Source organism: Myotis daubentonii, chromosome 6 (genome assembly GCF_963259705.1).
Source record: "Myotis daubentonii chromosome 6, mMyoDau2.1, whole genome shotgun sequence".
Classification (NCBI taxonomy): domain Eukaryota; kingdom Metazoa; phylum Chordata; class Mammalia; order Chiroptera; family Vespertilionidae; genus Myotis; species Myotis daubentonii.
In genome coordinates, this window is record NC_081845.1 from 65,746,377 (window position 1) to 65,772,694 (window position 26,318).

Consider the following 26,318-nt stretch of genomic DNA (forward strand, 5'->3'; position numbering starts at 1 on the left):
TATTTATGGATACTTTATTTGTATTTCATATAATTGTGAAGTGTAATAAAATATATTTTCTTTTGACTATATTTCAACCATTTAAACATATAAAAACCATTATATGTCACTAGCCCTACAAAACAGGTGGATTTGACTTGTGGGCCTGATTTTGCCATCCTTTGTTTTAAACATTAAAACTTAGGACTTGGACAAATATCCTATTTTGTTTTGGTTGTTGTTTGTTTTTTTAATTTTTATTGAATTTATTGGGTTGACATCCTATATAATAAAAACCTAATATGCAAATTGTCCCCTTGGGCAGTCATTCGACCAGGAGTTCAACCACTCTCTATGATGTGCACTGACCACCAGAGGGTGGTGCAGAACATGGTAGGCAAAAGCGATGTGGTGCTGGCAGTGGGCGGCAGTGGAGGTGCTTCCGGCCCCCAAGGGCCCCAACGAGAGTGGGACTGTGGCAGATGGTGGAGCAGGTGAGTGGGCAGCACCAGGCCAATGTGGGGTGCCAGTTGGGTCTGTGGGGCTTTGAGGCTGGGGGTGCAGGCTGGAGGCACAAGCTGGGGCTGTGAGGCTAGGGGCGTGAGCAGGGCCCGATCTCCACAGGCCGCCCCGAGGGACCCCACCCGTGCACGAATTCATGCATTGGGCCTCTAGTTGGTTAATAAAATTATATAGGGTTCAGGTGTACAATTCTATAATACATCATCTATATATGGTACTATGTATTAAATACACAAAATCAAATGTCCTATTTGTAAATCCTTTACCAATTCCTTTTCCAGCCACAGTTTGGGCCCCAGAATGAACCTAAACTAGGCTGGCCCATTCCTGCCAAGCCAGCACCAATATGGATTGTCACAAGCATTGTCCCTTTCTAAAGAGGAATTCCTTAATATGGGCAGACATATTAGAAGGCTAAGCAAAATGAAAAGGAAAAAAAAAAAGCAATATTCTCAGCTTGCCTGTCACTGAAGACTTATACTAAAAGCAGCTACCAGTTTTTAAACTCCAAGTTATTTAATTATTTGCTTTATGGTTGATTTTGAAAATTTAGTTGAATGTTAAATTTCCTTTTTTGTTTGGGTTAGATATCATTTTAACTCATTATTTCTATCCACTGTGTTCTTCCCAATTTGATTTTGCCATTTAACATGTTAACCACCCCTCCTTCCTAATTCTTCTGTTTCTAGGTATATTCTTTATGACACATTTGTCTTCAGTTAAGTTGTTGATGAAATAGTAAATACACAGAGCTAAAGAGAGTTACTTGAACCTTCTAATCAAGACCATGATCAATTCCACAGTGTATTTACATATGTCTAATGTATTCATGAGGGAATTTGCCTCATGCTTCAAATTACACTGTATATTTAGTATTTTTAAAAGGAAATAAAGTTAATTTGGTAATAAGACTTTCTCTTAGAAAAATCATGTTTCTTGTGAACCCCTTTTACCAGTATTCACTAACCATCTCTGCCTAATAAACAGTTGTAGAATTTTTCTGAGAATTTATGGAAAACCCACATTATTTCCAACCAAATTCATTATCTTCCTAAATTTTAAAATTGAAAGTTTGCTCATCTCCTATATTCTGCCACTACTTCCTTGATCCACAGCTGCATATAATTAATAGCATTGAATTTATATTCACCTCTTAAAATATTTCCAGTACCTTGGAATGAAATTGATCAAAGTTTGGAATCTGGAACTCCTTTAAAGCATCTAGACATATTTTTGTTTTTAATAAAACCAGCTGACACAACCCGAATTTATTGCCCATTGGCCTCTTACTCTCAATGTTTCTTCTTAGTTTTCAGTTGGACTGTCTCTTCCCTTTCCAATTTCTGGAAAACAGCCTCCTCCCTTTCCCAGAGTGATCTCAAAATTTAAATTTTTCAAGAGATCATAAGTACTGGTGAAAGTATGGAGAAAAGGAAACCCTTGTGCACTGTTTGTGAGAGTGTAAATTGGTACAGCCATTATGAAAAACACAATGTAGGATTCTCAAAAAATTAAAAAAATAGAATATTATATGATCCAGCAATTCCACTTTATATCCAAAGGAAATGAAATCAGTATCTCAAAGAGATATGTGCCCCCCCCCCCCAATCCTGTGTTCATTGCAGCAGTATTCACAACAGCCAAGATATGGAAACAACTTAAGTGTATATCAACAGAAGAATGGGTAAAGAAAATATGAGATACACACACACACAATGGAATTTTATTCAGCCACAAAAAAGAAGGAAATCTTGCCATTGTGACTGCATGGATGAACCTCAATGACATTATGCTAAGTGAATTAAGCCAGAGAAAGACAAATATTGCGTGATCTCACTTAAACATGGACTCTAAAAAAGTTGAGCTCACAGATCCCAAAAGCAAAATGGTGATTGCCAGGTGCTGGGAGTTTGGAAATATGGGAAGATGTTAGTCAAACAATGGTTACAAAATTTTAGTTATGCAACATAAATAAATTCTGAAAACCTATGTACAGAATGGTGATTATCTTATATAATAAAAGCCTAATGTGCTAAGTGTCCAGTCATCCGGTCTCCGTTCAATCAATCAAAGCATAATATGCTAATGATATGCTATTGCCACTCAACTGCTCACTATGACATGCACTGACCACCAGGGGACAGACAGTTGACCAGTTGCTATGATGTGCACTGGCCACCAGGGGCCAGATGCTCTGACCAGTAGGTTAGCTTGTTGCTGGAGTCTGGCTGATCAGGACTGAGAGAGATGGGCCAGACATGCCCTGGAGCCCTCCCACGGTCCCTCCTTGGCTGGCCAACCAACCGTGGCCCTGATCGTGCACTGGTAGGGTCCCTTGGCCTGCCCTCCCCCAAGTGCATGAATTTCGTGCACCGAGCCTCAAGTCCAGAGGTGGGCAAACTTTTTGTGAGTGCATGCCAAAACCAGCAAAATCTCTGACTCAAAATTCTTCTGCGTGCCAACGCTAATTTTTTGAGAACATGTTACGTCTACTTGATATCTCTTAAGGTGTACATATGTGAAGAAACTTGAAGAAATAATAAAATTCATTCGAGCGACAAAAACACAGTATATGATGATGAGAAATGCATTTATTTTTTAATGTATACATGTTATGTAAAATTATTTATTTATCTAAGATGCACCTACACTGAATTTATCTGAAAAATAAAAAAGTCGATATTAAGGAAAAAATTGTAAATGGAAGATTATAAGAGAGGGTTTTGCGTGCCAGCAAAAGTTACTGGTGTGCCATGTTTGGCACATGTGCCAGGGGTTGCCCACTCCTGCTCTAGTCTATAATAATAAAAGTGTAATATGCTAATTAGACTGGACAACCTTCCAGATGAAGCCGGGGCTGCGAGGGAAGCCTGGGTCCCAGGTGCCTGCCGGCGGCCGGAGGGAAGCCAAGGTTCCAGGTGCTAGAGGGAAGCCAGTGACAGTAGCTGGGGGAAGGAAGGCCTACTCTTGCATGAATTTTGTGCATCGAGCCTCTAATAGTTAATAATACTGTGGTGTATATAACCCTTGAACAACATGGGTTTGAACTGTGTGAGTTCACTTGATTGGATTTTTTTAATAAATACAGTCAGCCCCCTGAATCTGCAGATTTAGTGTCCAAATATTCATCCAACTGTATGGGAACCTGCAGGTGTGGAGGGCCAACTGTATGCATTGTTCTATGCCATTTTATATAAGGGACTTGAGTATTCAGATTTTGGTATGCATGGGGATTATGGAACCAATCCCAGGTGGTTACCAAGGCCAAGTGTAGTTAACTTTGGGGGAGTCAAGAATAATATGTGGATTTTTTACTGCAAGTTGGTTGGTTTCCCTAACTCCCGAGTTGTTCAAGAATCAACTGTACTTGAAATCTGTTGAGAGAATAGAGCTTAAATGTTCTCACCTCACAAAAAAAAAAAAAGATAAATATGTCAGATGATGGATGTATTAATTAACTGGATCATGATAATCATTTCACTATGCGTATATACTAAATCATTACATTGAGTACCCTAAAAATAATTTTAAAATAAAGTTTATTTTTCCCTTTATATGCTGTATCAAATATAAAACAGAAGCAATAAAAAATGTAATTTTAATAGAATTGTAATATAATTTTATTAAAAATTGGGCTTTGAAAAGGTGTACACAGGGTAGATGGATCTCTGCTTCATCTTTGGGGACTCTGCTGAATCCCACAGTATGAAAGCATCACTCTTGGTAAATTGTAAGCTCAAAATGTTAACCTGTACGGCCTCCTGAAACAGCAGCCTTTCTGTTTCTGGGCTGCTGTGAGCATCTGAAGTTCCTGACCTGGCTCCTGACAGACTGTGGCTCAAGGAAGCAACCAAAATAGAAACAGGGAAACTTCATAAATTTAGACCAACCTCAATCAGCACAGTCTCATAAAGATTTGTGATATTTAAGTCCAAAATATAGGGATTTAAACCCATATTTTTTGAAAAAGGATCTACTTAAGAAATTAACATTATGCGAAACAATATGAAGGGAAACCTATGTCAATGACTCTTAGAACCAAGCCTAGGAGCATTCTATAGGCACTCATTGAATTAAAAAAATGTTAATGTTCCAATTATAAATAATACTTTTATTTAATAAGGTAGTTCAGGTTAGTTTCACTTGATATATGCATTTAAAAGTAATGAACTATATATTTTTCTTTATTCGTTAAGGTATTACATATGTGTCCTTATCCCTCCATTGCCCCCCCCACCCTACTCTCATGCCCTCATCCCCCTACGTCTGTGTCCATTGGTTATGCTTATATGCATGCATACAAGTCCTTTAATTGATCTCTTCCCCTTACCCCCACCCTCCCCTACCTTCCCTCTGAGGTTTGACAGTCTGATTGATGCTTCTCTGTCTCTGGATCTGTTTTTGTTCATCAGTTTATGTTGTTCATTATATTCCACAAATGAGTGAGATTATGTGATATTTATCTTTCTCTGACTGACTTTTTCGCTCCATCAAAAAATTATTAGACTTAATAAATGAATTCAGCAATGTAGCAGGATACAAAATTAGTGCCCAGAAATCCATGTAATTTTTAAACACCAATAGTGAACTTACAGAAAGAGAGCTTAAAAAAACAATCCCATTTACTATCGCACCAAAAAAATTAAGATACCTAGGAATAAACTTAACTAAGAAGGTAAAATACCTGTACTTGGAAAACTACAGGACACTGAAAAAAGAGATAGAGGAAGACATAAACAGACGGAAGAACATACCGTGTTCATGGATTGGTAGAATCAACATCATTAAAATGTCCATACTACCCAAAGAAATTTATAGTTTCAATGCATTCTCCATTAAAATACCAATGGCATATTTTACAGACCTAGAATGAACTCTCTAAAAATTCATCTGGAATGAAAAAAGACCCCGAAGAGCTGAAGAAATCCTAAGAAAGAAGAACAAAGTAAAAGGGATCTCAATACCAGATATCAAGGTATATTACAAAGCCACTGTTCTCAAAAGTGCCTGGTACTGACACAAGAACAGACATATAGACCAATGGGTCAGAAATTGACCCAAACCACTATGCTCAATTAATATTTGACAAAGGCGGCAAGAACATACAATGAAGTCAAGACAGGCTCTTCAATAAATGCCGTTGAGAAAACTGGACAGATACATGCAAAAAAAATGAAACTAGACCACCAACTTACACCATACACAAAAATAAACTCAAAATGGATAAAGGACTTAAATGTAAGAGGGGGAAACCATAAAAATCTTAGAGGAATCCACAGGCATCAAAATCGCAGACATATGCCAAAGCAATATCTTCACTGATACAGCTCCTAGGGCAATGGAAACGAAAGAGTAAAAAAACAAATGGGACTACATCAAAATAAAAAGCTTCTGCGCAGCAAAACAAGTCATCAACAAGACAACAAGGAAACCCACTGCATGGGAGAACATATTTGCCAATGTTATCTCCAATAAGGGTTTAATCTCCAATATTTACAGGGAACCCATACAACTTAACAAAAGGAAGACAAATAACCCAATCAAAAAATGGGCAATGGACCTAAATAAAAAGAGGACATACAGAAGGCAAAGAGACATACGAAAACATGCTCAAAATCACTAATCATCCGAGAGATGCAAATCAAAACAACAATGTGGTACTATCTCACACCTGTCAGAATGGCTATCATCAACAAATCAACAAACGACAAGTGCTGGCAAGGATGTGGAGAAAAAGGAACCCTCATGCACTGCTGGTGGGAATGCAGACTAGTGCAGCCACTGTGGAGAACAGTATGGAGTTCCCTCAAAAAATTAAAAATGGAACTCCCATTTGACCCAGTGATCCCACTTCTAGGAATATATCCCAAGAAATCAGAAACACCAACCAGAAAGGATATATGCACCCCTATGTTCATAGCAGCACAATTCACCATAGCTAAGATCTGGAAACAGCCTAAGTGCCCATCAGTAGATGAGTGGATTAAAAAACTGTGGTACATCTACACAATGGAATACTATGCTGCTATAAAAGTAAGGAACTCCTACCATTTGCAACAGCATGGATGGACATGAACTATATTTTTAAAAGACATTTTAGGATTTAGGATTCCACAAAAGTCCAACTCTTCTTTTTTTCTAATTTACTTTTTGTATTGTAAATATATGACTTAGGAGCAGCTTTTCAAACACTTGTCAAATGGATTAGACATAAAATTATCAATATTGGACTTGTACAACTAATATCCATACTTTCAATGCTTCATCCACTTTTTTTTCCAATGGCACATGACTTTGATATATTAAACATCCATATTATTCCTCCAAATGCATTTTAAACTCACCGCCATGTCAGTTTCCACTAGTCTTGCAGTTCTTCACTTATTATGCTCTGACCACCCAAAACTCTGCTCCCAGGGTAGTATATGCTCAGCCATGATTAACATGTGTGCTTCATTCTGATCATCTTCCTTATATAGTAGCCACTCTCTATTCTGCTTCTTTTTTATTATTGGAACTTCCAGTTATATGTCCAACTACATTTTTGTAGACTATCTGTGTTGTTTATAGAAATCTGAGTGCAGTGAAGTCAAGATCTTTGTCTTATTCACTATACAATCTTCAGAGCACAGAATCGATCCTGGCACAAAATAATACTAAATACACATTTGTTCAATAAATAAATGACTGAATTGAAGACATATACCAGGAAGCAGAATTGGGGCACTGATTCTAGGTAAAAGATTCCTGGAAGATAGACTCTGTTCTAAGTGTTTTAGATCAGATTACCCCAGGAGAGATAATGCATAGTAATGGACTTTTAAGTCCCTGACCAAATAATTTCCACACCCAGCATGCACTTCTGGAGTCTCACCTTAATTAACCTGGCTCCTGCCAGGAGCGCATACACTAAACGACACCCCTCCCACAACATCCTTGAATAGTGAAGGCCTTCCAAGTTCTCAGGTGTGTAGCATGGGCGTATAGGATGAAGTAGCCTGTTCTTTGTAAGTTAACTAAAAATATGCTCTCTCCAAGGTTTTCTACTTAAAGAAACATCTAGAACTCTGCTTATATCTAGGACATAGAAAACCTTAAAAAACATTGCTTTCACCCAAGCAATGAAAAAATCTGAATAAACTTTTAAGTCACTATTTTTAAAAACTCTTATCTCTTAGGTTTCCTCATTTTTTCTCCTCTCTGAGGTCACAAAACAAATCAGATGCACTGAATTCCAAAAAGTTTCTAGGGAGAGATGGTACACACAAACTCTTTTACCACTAACAGGGCACAGAAAGAAAAGGTGGCATCCATCTGAGCAGGTAAGAAGAAAACTAAAATAGTCACAATTTCTAAGGGCTAAATGTGGCCTAGCATCATACTTTAGAATCCTTGAGAGCCTTAGATAAAGGGGAGTTTTCACCCACTTGCCATCTCTTTTCTACAGGCCTCTACCTGCTAACAAAAAAGAATTGGGCTGCAGGATAGGGGGAAACCCGAAAAACCCCTCACATTCATTCAAGTGCGCAGGACCTGGCAATAGTTAAGGGTATAGCAGTAATACCTGGAGAAGCTACTGCATGCTCCAGGCACACGTGTGTATATGATGGCCTGTTTCTGATCCTGTGTCCGGATGTGTGTTCTTCAATGTATAGAGGATTTTTCATATGTGCTTCCAATGGAGGAACTCTATCATAAATCCATTACTTAGGCTCATGATTATATTTATATTATAAGATGTCTTGTCTATAAAATGTGTTTGTTAAATGTTTAATAAACGAATAAGCTAAAATTAAGTTTATACATTTTTAATAGGGGCTTAGGTTTGATCTATTTTTTTCTTTTATACTTGACTGTTCTGAATCAAAAGGCAATTCTCTTTTACAATAGAGACACATAAAATAATCTCATTTAAATATTCTTCTAATAAATATTCAATTTATGAATTACAATCAAATATGTTGAAAATAAATGTACATATCAAAACATAAAGCTTAAATATTAACAATAAATTGAAGCATTTTTATGTTTCAAGATTATCAGAGGACTCAATATTTCCCCATTACATTTAAGATATTATTTACTTATAAAAATTAATCTCATATAAATATTGAACTATTTGCTTAATACTTCACAGTAAAACACAAAATATATGTAGTACAGAAATTCCCCAAGCATTCATTCCATGAATATTTATTTAATGATTGCTGAGTGCCATGTAGCCAGATACGGCAGGGAATCAAAGAGGCCAACTACAGTTTTGTAGACTATCTGTGCCCCTGTTCTTCTGGTGCTTACCTTCTAGCAGCAATTAGCAATAATAATAAAATTAGTAGATTGGCAAACATATGTCTGTACCATCTATTATTTATTCAGTTATGCAGAGTCAATGGGAACAGACTTCTCAATCAGATCACCCATATATTATCATGCAGATATCATCTATTCTACATTTTATTAAAATGACTCACGATGCTCCATGCCCCTGCACACATACCTTGCCCTACACATCGTCACACCTTGCCCTACACATCACTTGGTCAGTTCTCCTTGAGCAGCCAATTAAGTTCACAACCCAAACATTCCCCTTATCGGCCTCTCACACATCAGAGCTCTGTACCTTTATTCTAACCGCCCAGAGCCAGATACAAAAAACCCAGGGACAGGGCCTGTGCTGCAGCACCAGCTGAACTTATCAATGATAAATCGTTTAATGGCCTCACCCTTTCCTTCCCACAGGAACTGCCTGGTAAGCGACCCCCATGCTTTCCCCGAGCAGCCCTGCCTGGTGTGCTGTGTTCTCCCCAGGGATCTGTAACAAAACCAGAACTTTCTGGCTCTTCCCTCATGATCTGCATCTCACCTTACCTACCTCACTCAAGGTTATATGGTTAAAATACTACCCCATGTCACATTTATATGTTGCATGGAAAGTCCTTTGCCTCTGTTCTCTACGGCCCAGATGCAGTCCATATTCTAATAACAGCTTGAAGGTTATTAGCATCTCATGTAATTGGACTTAACAATTAGTTTACAAAGAGTTGTAACTTAAAAGAACTGTTACTTGTGTTTTAAAATTTTTTTAATTTAATGTTTGTCTCACAAAATAAAAGGGATTGGTTTAATGAAAATAAAAGCTCAGGGCCATAAAACAGAAAAGTATTTTGAGAAGAAAACAGTAAAACCAACAAATTCCATGAAACTTGCACAAAGATGTGAATAGGGAGAATAACTTCCTATATATCATTGCTGACAACCAGTGACGCCCCTCTCCTTCTAGCCTCATGCTCCTGACTTTCAGCATCCCAAGTTTACTTTGAAAGGTTGGAGATTCTGCCTCTTTTGATAGTTTATCTGCACTTACCATTTAGCCTTGTTCACTTTCTATAAATTACCTCTTAATATTGTGAACCAAGACAACAATTGTATGATTGGCGTTGTTTAGAAATGTATATTACTCAAATGCTGAAAACTAACTTTCCATCTGTCTGATTCCCAGCCTTCACTTCATTTTTAAGTGTTTCTTTTAATATTTTTCTTATATTCAGTTATCCATCTGCAGAATCTCTTTGAGGATTATATTTAGAAACACCAAAAATTCAGAGAATTGTAATCCAAGTCTATATTGTTCTGATTTTGTTCTAAATCAGTCTTTATATCTATCTCAGTAAGTGGAAAATCAGTGTCAGGACTTGACTTTAAACACAGATCAGCGTTGAAACAAATTTAGTTGGATTTATGTTTACATTTATGAAATACCTAGCTGAGAATCATCATTCTAGGTGGTGGCTGACCATAAAGAGCTCACAAAGCCAGTCAGAGAAAGATGAGTATCACATGATCTCACTCATATGTGGAATCTAATGACGAAAATAAACTGATGAACAAAATCCAGAGATATAGAAGCAGGGAACAGACTGATGAACCTCAGAGGGAAGGTGGGGGGTGGGTGGGTGCGTGGGAAGTGATTAACTGGGGAACTTATATGCATATATGCATAGCCCATGGACACAGACAATAGAGTGGACACAGACAATAGAGTGGACACAGACAATAGAGTGGTGAAGGCCTGAGAAGTGCAGGTGTGAAGTGGAGGGGTCAATGGGGGAAAAAACAACAACAAAGGGGACATCTGTAATACTTTCAACAATAAAGAGAAAAAAATAAAATAAAGAGAATAAAGGTTAAAAAAAAAAGAACTCACAGAATGGATCAAGTAGGGATTCAGTCAATTCCCCCAAAACTCCCCTTCTTTTGATTTCTACATACTTTATTTTGCTTCTGGAAAACTCACATCATGAATTTGGACATAGATGGTGCATGGTGATGATGTTGGCCACTTCAAGGGCAGCTTGCAATATACTAATTGACCTTTAGAGAACTGAAATGTAGTGCTTATGCTATGCAAGAGATACCCAGATTTCCTCTGGCTACTAAGTGGACATCATTATTTTCTGATGTGTCAGCTGTTTGAATGAAGGGCAGGAATACTGAATTTCTTCTAAAATGAGAATTCTCTGTCCTGTTGAACTCTTCATAAGGGATTTGAAGGACTTTCTCTAGATCAGTTCTGCTCAATATTATATTAGGAGGCATCTGGTGAATAGTTTGTAACTTTTCCAACATAGGTAGAAAATGTTATGTCACATATATTTTATCAACAAGTCAAAACAAGTCAATCACTAGAGTTGCAGAGGTAATTCCTTTTTCTCTGTTGTAAAATTATTTGTGTAAGAACCATTCATTATATTTTTCTATAATGTCTCTTTTCCATCATGTTCCTAAGTATGTTTTACGTGCATTAGTTTTCAGTATGCATTTGTTGAATAAATCATAGCTTCAGAACATACAGTTGAAGCCTTTCACTTGTGGCATTTTAAGATATTGACGTTGTGCTTTGGATTAAAAATTGTTCAGTTTTTCAACAATTAGTTCTCCTCCTTTCTGAAGTCAAAAGGAAAAAAAAAGAGACTATTTTGCAATCAATTCCAATTTTCAATCTTTTACCACAAATTAACATGTGAATTTTAGTTGACAGTTGGTTCATGTTTTATATCCTCTTCATCGCAACCTCTTTAAAAGGTGGGGATATCCAAAAATACAAAACTCAATAAAAGACGTGTGAAAAATAAATGCCATTTGATTTCAGTATTTACTTTGTGATGGAATTCTCACTGCATATTTCTTGGAGCAGATTCCACTTTCCTAAATGTTGCATTCCCAAAATAACATGTAAACATGAAATGAAGATGACAGATATACAGGCGGAGAGTGGGAGAAACCTGAAAAAATAGATGCTACAGTTTAGACATGAAAGACTGAGTTTGAGCTCATAGAAGTATGTGGTACTTCAAGGCCTGAGTTTCTAATTCAAGTGTCTTCTGACTTACAGATTTGCACACATGGATTCTCTCAAAGTGCAAGCTTATCACAAGTATAGTAAAATAAATTGGAAATTTGAATGTCTACAGCTAAAAACACAAAACAAAACCTGTTGGTCATTTAAGACATATAGACAATGTAGAAAAACTGCATGTGCACACACAGTCTGTGCTTTTACCAGGAAAGAAAAAAATAATATTTCTGGAATGCATGAGGACAAGCCTATGCAAAAATATATGCATTTTGATCCCTCTATCTCATATTCTAGCCACTTTCTCTTCTGTCCTCTGGCTAAATAGAGTGCCAGCTTGAATATTTTACCCTAATACTACTTTCTTAGAGTCACCCTGTACATCAAAATCATTGACCCATTCCAAACTTGAAATATTTAAAAAGAACATGCAAAGGTTTGGCTAGGATATGGATAAAAGTGGGAATAGGGATTGAGGCAACTAGTGGGCAAATCATCCTCATATATATTTCAGTCTTTGATAATTTTCTACAGCCCTCACTTCAGACCCCCAAATTTCCCACACTTCAGCTAAGCAGGTGAACAAAAACATGTCTGCAACAGCTCCTAGAACAAGTGACTACTACATAGTAGACAATAAATATTTGTTAAAAGAGTAAATATTTGTAAGACGAGTAAATATTTGTAAAACAAACAAGTGAATAAAAAGCATATATGAATGGAAATGGAAAGTGCTTTTCTTTGGGTCACCCAGAACGATGGTTTTAGCAGAAATAATGAAACTACAATTCCCAAGTTCTGGGACATTTCCATATCCATTTCAAATGTATCTGTCTTTTAGATGCAAATTTTTTTTCTGGGATTTGTGACAGATGTCACTAGCATTTCATGTGAACATATTAAATGCTTTCCTCCTTTGTAAAAAGCTTAGTATTCCAGAATTTGGGAGCTTTAAAGAACTTTATAAATCATGCTGCTCAAATTCCCCATTACACATAATGCAATTAAGACCTAAGGTGTCAGTGCATAGTGCTGGAATCAATACTAGCGTGCAGATCTTCCAAGTAGCAGTCTTGAAAAATGTTAATGCTACCTTAGGTCAACCTGAAACTGCAGAGACCACAACTGGAGGATATATTTAAAGGAATAAGAACACAAAAGTGGGATTCTGGAGCTTACCAAAGACATTTATCATTGACTAACTTTTATTGAAGATTGGCAGTAAAAATGCAAGTGCGGGTTTTGATTGGCAGTTGATCCAGGTTAGCAAAATTGGTAGTAAATTAATGCAATAGTGATTTTATATCTGTGAATAACCAGCAGAGAAGATGTTAATACAAATTTTACTGCATGGTCACCACTAAATGATCTACTCATAAGGTTAGTCTTACACATTCAGCAGTTATAAACACTAAAGCTTACATTTTCTAAACTGTTCAAATACTCCTTTCACACTGGGTGCTGACATGCCACTTCATCCTCTCCTTTATAAGGAATAAAGCCATCAGAACTTAAGGTAAACACAAAGTTCTAGCCAAGGGTCATATTCTCTCACTAGAGGCCTAGTACACAAATTGGTGCATGGGTGGGGTCCAGCTGGTCTGCCTCATAGGAGCTGATTGGGCTGGGCTGGCCGTGAGAGGGGCCACGGGTGGTTGGCCAGCAAGCCCTGACCCTGGTCAAACTCCCAGTCAAACTCCCAGTCAAGGGGACAATTTGCATATTAACCTTTTATTATATAGGATTCCTCTATAACAGCGGTTCTCAACCTGTGGGTCGCGACCCCTTTGGTGGTTGAACGACCCTTTCACAGGGGGCGCCTAAGACCATCCTGTATATCAGATATTTACATTACGATTCATAACCAGAAGGTTGAGAACCAGTGCTCTGTAACATTCTTCCCAATATCAGGCTCATAAGAAATGCCCAAAAATAGTAGGGGGAATGAAAATGGAATGCAATGTAAAAGCCATAAGGATGATTGTTGAAAGCTTCCCCCTGCTAATCAGAACATTAATATTCTATCAGCCAATTTGGAGTAGATAGGAATCAGCTCTCTAATCATAAGTCTGAGAGCTCAGGTTATACCAACTATGGACTTCCAACCCTGACTTTCTGAGAAAATGAATACATGGCCTCCCTACAATTTGATAACACCAAAAAACACCAGTGAAAGAATACAAAAGGGATAAATACCTTCTACACTGCACACCCCTGCTAGCTCAGTGTTTTCAAGGTGCCAGTAGCCCATCAGGGCACAACCTGGTTTTATCTGTTTTTAATATTGAGTTTCCAAGTAAGCATTTATTTAAACAATGATTCGGTATCAAAATGTAAACACAAAAATAAAAAGTATTGCTAGAGTTCTTACCACTAATAGTCAACAAAGAGAAAAGATATAAATGTGATAAAAAAAAAAATGGAAACCACCCTTCACATGCCTCCTTATGAATGCGATCTTGACTGCTGCCAAGAAGGATATTGATAGCCAGATTGCTTCAGGGAAGAGCCTTCCTGAGTCATGTTTGTCCCAGCAAAGCAAAACATTTTATTTAAGTAACCGTTTTCATAAATAGATAATATATGGCATCATATGTTTTTGATTGGAGCCCATAAATACTCATATGTTACATTTTTACAAATCTGTGCCTGCATTAAAGTTACAAATAATTAGTGAAAAATTCTCTGAGTTACAATTCAGTGAAGATAAAATCCTGACTTGTAAAAAAATCATATCACATATAGAAATCAATGGTTACTGCCATTTTTGACTAGCACTCAGCATCTTTGTGATTACAGTTCTATTGGTTTTAAGAAAAGAAAAGAAGTAATAAAAAGATGCTATAAAATTGATAAAAGGATTGTGTAAAGCTATAAAAATGGATAATGTAGAGACTTCTAAGGAAATGTCATGCCAAAATTATCATCAACACACATCATCACAAATACTTTTCTATGAATCAGAAAGCTACCTCACTGGGAACTCTAGGAAGAAAAAAAAAAAAAAGCAAAGTATGTAAAAGCAAAGGCCAAGTCTTCCTATCATTTAAAAGTAAACTTTAAAAATAAATGAGTCAGGTCTTTCACTTCTAGATGAAATAAAAAGGACTGGGATAACCCTCCCCTCTGAAATGATCGTAGCACCAGCCAAAATATCTAAAAAACAGTTTTCAAGATTCTAGACATTAAACTACAAAGAACATTGATCCCTGAGAAATGGGAAACAAATGAAGTGAGCCCTGCAATTCCCTTCTCTCACTTCCTTGAGAAAGTTTTCAGGATGCAGTGAAGGGAGAGTTAACCCAAGTGGAACTTGACAGACTAAGTTGAAGTGATGGAGCTGAGCGTCCAGGGAGACAGCACAACTGAAGTATGCAGCAGCACTGGAAAGGGAAGAACTGCACAGACAGAACTCTGGAGACCTGCAGAAGTTCCCTTTCACATATTCAGCTGACTACTGCCCAGTACACGTGTGTAAGAAAACTACTTAAGGTTGGGAAAAGAACTATCTGAAAGAATAAGAGAGAACAGTAGCTGGTGCTTACACATGGGTGAGAAAATTGTCCATTCTCACCAATAAACTTAAAAACCTCATCATTGCCTGGCTGGTTGAGTGTCAACCTATGAACCAGGAGGTGATGGTTCAATTCCCGATCACGGCACATGCCAGGTTGCGGGCTTGATTCCCAGTAGGGGGTGTGTAGGAGGCACTGGACCAACATCTTTAAAACACAGGGGGAAAAAAGTATCCATATAAAATTCTTTGGCATCAAAAGTAGATTTAAAAACAAAGATGAAGACGTAACTTACCTGAAAGAATGCATCACCAGAAAATTATCACTAATGAAAATATTAAAGGAAGTACTCAGAAGCAGAAGGAAAAGTATACTAAAAACCTAAATCTGCACAAAAAAGAAGACTACCATACTGGGCAAACAGGTAGGACATTTTTCCTTATTATTTAAATAACTTTAAGAGGCACCTGACTAAGAAAAAGAACAGTGTCTTGTGGTGTTTATAATTTATGTATTAAAATATATAACAACAATATCATAAAAGCTATTTATGGAATGTGAAAAATGGACATAAAGATATTATCCTATATGTGAAATGATGGACTGTGATACGTTAAAGATATGTACTATAAACCCTAAAGCAACAAATAAAATGACAAATAATTATAACTAATATGTCAACAAAAGAGATATAAAGGAATCAGTAAAAACAAAAAGAAAGAGAAGGCAGAAGTAGAGAAAAAGTGAACGAAGTACCAATGGGACAAATAGAAAACAAATAGCAAGATGATAGATGAACAAGAAACCAAATAAACAATCACAGTAAATATGAGTGGTCAAAACATCACAATTAGAAGGCAGAGATTGTCAGAATGGATTACTAGTGAAAGAAAGCAAGAGTCAACTGCATGAACTCTCATACACAGTAGTAAAAAATATAAGCGGTAAAACAATTTTAGAAAACATTTTGGCAGTTTCTTAAAACCAATCTGATACACAACCTGACCTTATATACACAGGCCATACTATCAGGCCATCCCACTTCTAGGTATACATCCAAGAGAAATGAAAGCAGATATCCATACAAGGACTTGAAGTTGTACTCAAATATTTATAGCAGATTTATCTGTATTGGCCATTAATTGGAAATACTTCACATAGCCATCCCCTGTTGAATGCATAAATAAATGTTTATGTCCATACAATGGACTACTTGCAGCAATTGAAAAATAATGAGCTATTGATACATGTAATAACATGGCTGTATCTCAATATAATTATGGTGGGTAAAATAAACCAGGGAAAAAGAATACACAGTGTATAATTTTACTTATATAAAACTCCAAAAATATTAACTAAGCTGTATTGACACAAAGTAAATCAACACTTACATGGGGAAAGATAGAATGTATTAATAATGACTCGACATTGTACTTTCTCATTGCCGTTTTGTAGGGCTGACTAACCTTTAAGGTTGCACAATTGGTTATATGTAAGATCAGGAGGTGTAGGCAAGCATGGCAGACCTGACCAGGAACTTCCTTAGGAAGAAAAATAAACATGCCAATTGAGAATAAAACCTGATGCCTGGAGCTGACCATTTCCCTACCATAAGCACACTACCACCACCACCAAGGCTAGGTTAGCAATGGCCACATTCTCCCAAGTTTTAGTGAAAAAGAAGGAACTCGTTTTAACACCAGAAGGTCATCTTAAAAGCACTGCATCATGGAAAATATTAAACTATCTTTTCTGCTTAGCCCCTAGCTGGTTGCAGGAGACACCAGTCTTTACACCTTGACGTATCAGCTTGTGGTCTCATTCTCTCCCATTCCTCTGGGTATTACCACCAGGCTTGTGGTACAAGGTCCTTCATTATCTGTCCTTTGCCTACTTCTTCAGTCCCATCCCAATCCATATGTTATCTATCTCAAAGTATTTCAGTTCTCCCAAAGAATCATATTTGCTCACAATTCCATGACTTCATACAAAGCCCTTTACAGGTGCTCAATAAGTTGGGTTTCAGTTTGAAGGTAATGAAAATCTTTGAAGCATGTTAAGCTAGGCAGTGATATAGTTCATTTCCATTTTTAAAAGATGAGTCTAGGCTTGAGAGGAGGATGTTTAGAAAAGAGGAGTTATGTCTTCTAGGGCATGCATATAAGAATATTTTATAGACTGCCTGTGGCCACCTCTATGGTGGAAAAGGATGATAAATAAACCAAAGCACCCCTTACAAGAAGAAGGAAAGGATAGTTAGTTTGAGGAGTATATTTTGACAGGTGAAGTGAAGGACCTTCTGCTCAGTGGGTTTGGAATTGTCCTGTGGCAGCAAAGTGTTAGGAGTAAGTTTCAATGAGGATTTTGGAAATTTGAAATGATTCTGAAAAATTATGAGAAGGTAAAGAGTTATTTAAGATTTCCAGGCTGAAATAGGGCTGGTGATTATAAAGTCTGATTGAAAACAAACCACAGAGCGTGCATATTTCATTAAATTAATTAACAGCTTGGTTGCAAAAACCAAAATAAAGACTGAGATTGTATTGATTTAGCCTTAGGGACTTGCTGGGTAACTATAAAGGAACTGCCAGAATTTATATGCATACGGAGATGACACCATAAATTTATGGATAAGTTTAAAGGAGCAAAGTTGGGGAGGGAGTAGAGTGGGGAATGGATAAGACTAATGAACTGAGTTTGGGCACAAAAGTTCCACACAATTGGTAGACCCACACACTGGCTGACACTACTTCACCCCTTCTAGTTTTCTCCCAGAGTCACTGCAATCTGGCTTCTCCCTTACACCAAGCAACTGTTTTACAAGTTAACTGATGCCCTCTTCATTGTAAGAAACCCCTATCTTCTCAATCTTTAACTTCCCTGACCTCAAGTAACCCAGATCCCTCTTTTATGCCTGAGAACCACATACAAAATTTCATGAAGAGTGTTTCATCTTGGATATTTGAGAGGTACCTAAATCTCTCCAAAACTTTGCCTGCCAAAGCTGACCATTTCCCTGGGATTTTCATCTTAGGAAATAGAACCACCATTAATCTGGGCACGCAAGCCAGAGTTTTAGGAAATTTTCCCTCACCCTGCATATTCGGCCAGTTTCTAATTCTTGTCATTTATAATTCCTAAATACCCTCCATCTTGTTCTGGTCACTCGTAAATTGGTCTGCATCTATTTAGCAGTGGACACTACTGACCATTCTCTTTAAAGGGTAAATTATTCTTGACTTCCATAACAAAATACTCTTGATTTTCCTCTTTCCTTCCTGACCACTTTTTCTCAGACCCTTTTTGAGAATCTTTTTTTCTACCCATCACTTAAATAATGATTTCTTATTCTCCATTACATCTCCTATAGGATATGGCATATGGTAGGATATAAAGACACTCATTGCATTTTGTAGAATAAATAAGTGTCTGAATGCTGACCACCTTAATACACAATAAGAGTTCATATTGAGATAATCCTAGATGAACCAGGCAGATGGCATATCTCTTTATCTCTGCTCAAAATTAAATCTCCCCTAAATTGTCAATAGAGTAATCAAGTATAAATCTGCAATGAATAGAAAATGGAAAGGAAAACATAAGCAGATGAGAGGCTTCAACCCATTTTTAGAAGATGCAATGCAGGCAGAAGAAAGGTAAGGATAGAAAACCAGAGAAGTTTGAACTTAATGCATAGAGGAGAGACAACAACTGGAAAGCAGAGCTGCTCCCAGACTTCACAGTCTCAGAAGTCCCTCAGGTGTCAGGACTGTAGAAGGCAGGGATAATCTGGGAGCTGGAAACAAGAAAATCAGCTGCAATTCTATTCAAGAAACAGACCACTAGGCCCTTACCACTGCCCCAAACACATTTCTGCCCAAACCCCACACAGTCTGAAGTTTGATAGCTTATGTCTGGAGAAATTGAACCAGGGAGATGCTAGACTCAGGAACAGTAGAAGAACACAGAATACTTGTGGATCAACAAATAGAGGAATTACGGTATAATAGGTGAGAGTGTCTCTTTCTTCCCTATCTCTACTTGGCTCCCTCAACACTTTCAAACAGAAAGTGGTGGCAGGTGAGCACTTCTCTAGAGAAGCTGAATGGCCCCACACCTACAGTTATGAGATTTGGGGTTCTGCTAGGAAAACCAGTCTTTCCGTCTTTCCTCTGACTATGTTACAGCGAAGCCCAACAACCAACAAGCCATGGCATGCACATGGGGCTTCCCACCTCTGGTGCCTCTTTCCAGAGGGATGAATGCCAACAATCCGGGCATTGAGGAAAGCCAGACATCAACACATGCAAACTAGGGAAGCAAAAATAATTCACTTTTTACAGAAGCAATGGAAGCAGTCATGACATTGTTACCACTTTGAGGCTAAGAAAGATCATTATGTCCATGAAACAAGAAGGAGATGCTACAAAAAGAGAACAAGGAAATCACAAGGAAGACTCTAGAAGACTGAATCATTTAGGGTATGCAAAATTTGCCATGGTGACAACAGAGACAAACTCAGGTTTTAACAGAGTGAAGGTTTACTTACAAAGTCTTTTGTTGGTTCTGGTGACTCCAGCACAGCTCTCCCCTGTTGGAGGCGTGGTGACGTGCTAGGCTGCTCTAAACTTGTGAAACATCTTTAATGAGGCTCTGGGGTTCACCATTACGGGGAAAGAGAATGTGGGAAATCACATAGCAGGAATTCCTACCTCAATATCTCCATATCGCATTGGCTAAAGCAAATCATAGGGCTCCTCTGGAGTACAAAAACACAAGGCATTGTAATCATTTCACATGTTTAGCAAGGAGGAGAACTACACATTTTTATGAACTCTAATAAAATGTAGCTAAGAAATGTGATGAGGGCAACTCCCAGAAAGTAGAACAAAGAGACGAAGAGACCGGGTAGAAGAGAAAATGCAAGAAAATCTTAGGAGAATCTAAAAGGTTCAGTGCCAGGGTCCTCCAGAGAAGCAGACCAATATTATATATGTGAGGCTGATTCATTGAAAGGAATTGACTCACATGATCGTGGAGGCTAAGAATCTCACCGTCTGCTGTCTGTAAACCGGTGGTGTAATTCTAGTTGAGTCTGAAGGCCTGATAAGCAGGGAAACCAATGTTGTAAATTCCAATCTGAGGGCAGGAAAAGATGAGAAGGGATGTCTCGGCTCAATCAGTGAGGCATAAAGAGGTGGGTGGCTCCACCGCCGCCTCCTTCTGCCGCTCCTGGTGCTGCTTGTGTCCCCTTTGGTGCGGACCTGGTGCCCCTTCTGTGAAGTGGCAGCTGAGGAGACTCTGGGGCTCTCCGTGGCCAAGGAAAAACCCAAGGAAGGGGTCAAGGCTGAGAGCAATGATCAGATTAATTTGTAGGTGGCGGGCAGGATGGGTCTGTGGTGCAGTTTAAGATGAAGAGGCACACACCATTTCGTAAACTAATTGAAGCCTATTGTGAACAACAGGGTTTGTCAATGAGGCAGATCAGATTCTGACTTGACGGGCAGCCAATCAATGAAGCAGACACACCTGCACAGTTGGAAACGGAGAGGGGAGATACCATTGATGTGTTCCAGCAGCAGACAGGGGGTGTCTACTAAAAAGGGAACCTGCCACTTTACTCCAGCACAGCCTCCAGACCAAGAAGACATTCTCAGCTAGAAAACTGCATTCCGTTTTAACACATCTGACTGCTACCGTATAGTGTTCTCTATTCTTTCCTTTCCCCCTTTCCCATTCCTTTATTGCACATAAAGTAACTGATGTATGTGCACAAGCATTTGCATTTTTTTTAACTAAATGGCCAATGGTATGTTTTGATGGACATCAAATGGAAATGGATGGGAAAAAATGCTGGTTCTGTGAAAACCCCCCCTTCCCCCATTAGCGGCAAGCTTATTCAGCTCTTATCTTTATATTCCAGTAAGTCAGTGGTTCTCAACCTTCTGCCCCTTTAAATACAGTTCCTCATGTTGTGACCCAACCATAAAATTATTTTCGTTGCTACTTCATAACTGTAATGTTGCTACTGTTATGAATCGTCATGTAAATATCTGATATGCAGGATGGTCTTAGGCGACCCCTGTGAAAGGGTCGTTCGACCGCCAAAGGGGTCTCGACCCACAGGTTGAGAACCACTGCAGTAAGTTATTTTGCTCTCAATGTTTAACAAAAAAAAGAACATAAAATTCTTGCATACCTTGTTTGATTGGAGAATTTTAATGTTTTTCATTTATCATTGTAAAACCAAAGACAATTTTATAATTTTTTTGTATGTAGCTGTTACATATAGGGCAATTGTCTTTAGGGATAAATTGCTCTAAAGAAAAATTAATCCTAGATAGTTTTCCCTTCAAGTCAAGTATCTTGTTGTTTTATTTCTTGTTTAAAATGAAAAACAAAAAAAACAAAAAAAAACAGAGGGGCGGGGGGAATCCTTCCTCCCTGCATTGTTCAAGCACCCCATGGCCATCACAGTGTCCAATTAAAAGGACACTTACAAAACAGAAACAGAGACATTATCAAGAAATAATAATGCAAAACATTTTATGAACCTGAAAGCTGTGATATCAATGGATTAATATTGCCCACCAAAGCCAAGCATGATAAATGAAAAAGAGGAAGAGAGAGAGAGAGAGAGAGAGAGAGAGAGAAAGGAAGGAAGGAAGGAAGGAAGGAAGGAAGGAAGGAAGGAAGGAAAGAAGAAAAAGAAATAATTTCACAACACCAAGGATATAGAGACATTCTCAAAATTTTCCGGCATAGAACAACATATATTACATTAAAAAGAGTAAAAATGAAAATGACATCAGTTTTCAACACCCACATTGAGAAGCAGCCAATGCTTTCAAAATTCTGAGAGTAGTCATTTTTACCCTAGATTACTGTACACAATCAGACTTAAACAATGCAGAGGTTGAGAGTGAGGAAGGTAATGTAATGTGCCTCAGGGAAGGGGGAGAGGGAAGGGGAAGGACAGGGGGAAAAGAGAAGGAAAGAGCAGATAAGTGCTCCCTTGGTCCTTGGTCCTAAGGGTTCTAAGAATAGAGATTTTAGGGGAGCGGCGGGGAGGGGGGGGGAGGGGGGGAGATCTCAACAGAATATTCAGCAGCTTTCCAGGTGTGCTTTCAGGGTCCAGGTCTCCACAGATTGATTGTTCAACGCCAGGACAGGGGGTCATTATTCAGTGCAGCTGTCCTGAGGTCAACCTTCATGTCATTTGTCTGGTTTTGCTGCTTTTCTGGGCCTGGAGCTGAAACACAACTGAGACCTACATGTTATCTCTAGGGAGGAAAGATCAAGGCATCCAAACTGCTTGACCATTGATATGCTAGGGGAGGAAAGTTCACTCTGGGGGAGAGGTCCCACCCACCATTGTTCTTTGCTAGGTGCCTGGGGCTTTCCTCCTGGTGACCTGAACCTGGCCCTCATCCTTGCTCTGCTCCTGCTTGTCTAACTGTCTACCACATCTCCACACAGAATAGGAGGCAAAGGGAATGAATGAATGCCCTGGAGGGTGGTCTAGGGGAGTCCCAGGATGACAGTGAGGAGCAGCCCCGAGAGCCACTAATCCACACTGAAGTGCAAAGCAGACTTCCAGAAGCAAAGCCTCTCTCAAAAAAAAGTAAAAATAAGACATTTTACTTTATGGCAAATTACACTGAGCAGTTGTGAGAAAGATGTGGAAAGAATTAATGATCATTACAAAGAAAACTAACAGAATAAGAAAACAAGATAATATGAACTTTAGAATTCACAAAAATTTGCCCAAGAAAAGAGATTATAATGTAACACTTGTCTGAGTAAAATCAATGTCTACATAATTATCAGTCAAACACAGGATATTGATTGATCCTTATAAGGAAAGTGGCAATGCGGGAAAGAAGCTGTTAAAAACTTAAATCCTCAAATAAATAGGTGATAGCTAAACTTCACTAGTAAATAAAGAGAATACTAAGAATACTAATGGAAATATGAAGGTAAATTCCAGAGAAGCAGCTATAGAGTTGAATGTGGTTGCTTGTGAGGATCAAAACTAGGAGATAAGGCAAAGGTGGAACACTAGACTGCCATGGAAGCTGTATGTAGGTATTACTTTGGCAAACATTTAAAAAGATATCTTGAAAGTTTGGAAGTTATTTTAAAAAGAGTGGGGGGAAAATGTGATACTTCGCACTAACCATAGAAACAAGAATGAATTCTTGTGACATAGCCCTTAATAATCCACAACCTCAGTTGGGAATTTCCATTGGGATTTTCCATTTGCTTTGACAGACTCCAATGTCTTATTCTGGACAGAGCCTTTACTGAACCCTCTGAACTTACATGTGTGAATTGCAAGGGTCTTCCAGATTCTGAGAGGAAAAAGGACATTGGGAACCTTCCAGAATAGGGGGCACTGGGAAGCCTATAGCTCAAGGAAATAAGAAACTGCATTAAAAATTCATCGAATGAGTTAAACCTCTTCGTGTCACCTGCTTTAATAAGATCACCCCAAGAAGATCGGCCCTCTGACTGGGAGTTATGTGCGTGAGCGAAGGAGCGGAAAGAGAGGAGAGGAGGGAAAGGGACAAAAGAAGGAAGAGGCAGTTTCCTGGGGACAGAGATCTGTTCTCAGACGAGCCACCTCTTTTTGGCCACACTCACTTATTTCTCTTTCTTTCATGTCAATTATGGAATGCACACAGGCGCTCAGCGCAACAGTGTCAGGGCAGGGCTTCCAGCCAGTGGGGTTCACAGGCACCTCACTGAAAAGCATGCCCCAATTCCAACGGTGCGCCAAGGGAGAAACTGGGGCTCGAAACAATGATGTTGCTTCCTAAGCGAACAGGGGGGAGAGAAGGATCACTTACATGAGATGATGGTAAAGCAGGTCGCGGAATCAAGGGCACAGTGAGGAGCCCCTGCCCCTGGATAACTGCTATTTCAGTGTCCCTTTAGAGATGGGGATTAAACATTTTGAGCCTTTTGCTTTTATATTAAAAGAAGAAGAAGAAGATTCTTTTAGAGTTGCCTGTCTGAAAAGGAAGCCTTACGGAGAAGACACTGCTGCAGCAAGTTCTGAGTCACTCCGGGAAGGTAGCTGAAAGGCGCCTTTGCCCGGCTCAGGAACCATGGGGAGGCCTAGGCTTGGTTCAGATCGCTGCCAATGCTGTACAACCACAGCACACTCGCTTCCCTTTCTGCTGATGCTTCAATGTGAAGTGCTACGTGAACCTATCACATCCAAGTGTTAGTGACAAACTTTGTTGTCACCTTGCTCAGCGATAGGAAGTTAATTTAGAACAAGAGAGGGGCCCAAAGATGATTGGGTTTCCTGCCCTGACTTATGGGACGGTTGATTGGGTCAGAAAGTCCTACTCAGTTCCCATCAAGTCTAAGAATTTTATAGTCTAACAATACATACATGATTCTAACAATACATACATATATGATTCTAACATTTACTACTGTGGTGCTTGTCTAGGAGGCATTTAAAGAATTTTTTTTTAATTTAGTGGAAATAGTTACCTTTAAAAAATTAAGAAGAGTGCTTAATCAACTCAGACAGGATTTCTTCAAGAATCAAGTTTAGACACAGTACAACTTACTGAAGACAAATCTAGGCATAGGGAATATTCTGAGCAAAATTCAGAAGCAGGATAGGTGACCCATGTAATACAGCCGCTATAGATATAATACCCAGGGCCAGCATTTTACAGCTTCAGAGAAGATGTCATAAATACTGATGATTTAGCAGCAAGAGCAGCCTCAGGTGGCCTTTTCAAGGTCTATGCAACCTCAGCTCTCCTTCGATTGTCACTTTCTGCCTCACCCATTCAATTTATAGGCAGCAATAAGTCACTCCTCACCCCTTCCCATCCCTAAGTGAGTGGCCTAATGACCTTCCTAGGGGTAAAAATCTAAATGAGACAGATGAATTTTAAAAAAAATAACAGAATTAAGTGCATTTTTAGTTAGCTGTCAGGTTGATAGCTTTATGCACTTTAAATAGATTTACAGTCCTGCAAATAGATCATGGCAATTGCCCCAAAATAAACTCAGAAAGACCCAAGAAAGTCTATTCTTTAGCGTAAACTGAAAACAAAATAGACTTTGTAATTGTACCTTAAAGACTATGCAATAAAAGTAAGTAATTTGCTCATCCTACATTTGGCATTGTGATAGGATCTTCTTTAATCTCTGGATATGGAATTCAATGAAGAGAACCATAAAATGAAGATGACAAATCAGTGTGGAATTCAATGTGCAATGTATGTCTTTGTCACTGCCAAACTCTCCAGTCACCTTTAGAACTAAAATTAGGAATTAGGGAAAAATAAAATGGAAAGAAAATAGAATTTATATTTTCTATCTAAAGATAGTACGACAAGCTCTTAGTGCCCAACTCACTGTTGCAATCTGTTCTACCTCTTAGACAAAACCTGTGCGTGACCTGCCTCCTTCCTTCTGCAGTGGCAGTGCTATGGATGAAAAGACTCAGTCCACAAAAGCAGCCAGCTGGTTGAAAATATCCCCTTTTTCAAAAAGGACACACACAAGGACTGTTTTATAGTTTCATATATTTTTATAACAGCAAGATATTTAAACCTAACCCATTTTTCCTGATATAATAAATTGTCAGGAATAGCTAGGCTAGTAGAGACCATTAATTTTATTACTTGGATAAGAAAAAAAAATAACACTAATGAATTGGTCTTTTGCTTTCTTTTTGCATTTCAACAACTTCAGGAGTTCACCGTGTATTAGTTCTGTTGCACAAAATTGGACATATAAAATACATATAAATTTACCTTTTTTGAAGTCAGATTTATATTAGCCCCAAAGTACAGAAGTTTTCTATTTCCTTAAAGGAGCAAAGGGAGAAGTGTGACTATAGCAGCAAGAGCATTTAATAAAATAATACCTAAATTGAGAATCTTGCAATGGTGCTAACCAAACCCCATGTT

The 26,318-nt window shown here is 38.3% G+C and overlaps 1 protein-coding gene across 1 annotated transcript; it reads left to right on the top strand.

Moving 5' to 3' along the window:
• The first annotated feature begins 385 nt into the window (after nucleotides 1-385).
• Nucleotides 386-20,971, top strand: LOC132237592 (small ubiquitin-related modifier 2-like). Its single transcript, XM_059702236.1, is given in 4 exon segments — nucleotides 386-473; nucleotides 20,654-20,746; nucleotides 20,749-20,835; nucleotides 20,893-20,971. Coding segments are annotated over 4 exon segments (345 nt in total). The 3' UTR covers nucleotides 20,970-20,971.
• The last annotated feature ends 5,347 nt before the right edge of the window (nucleotides 20,972-26,318 follow it).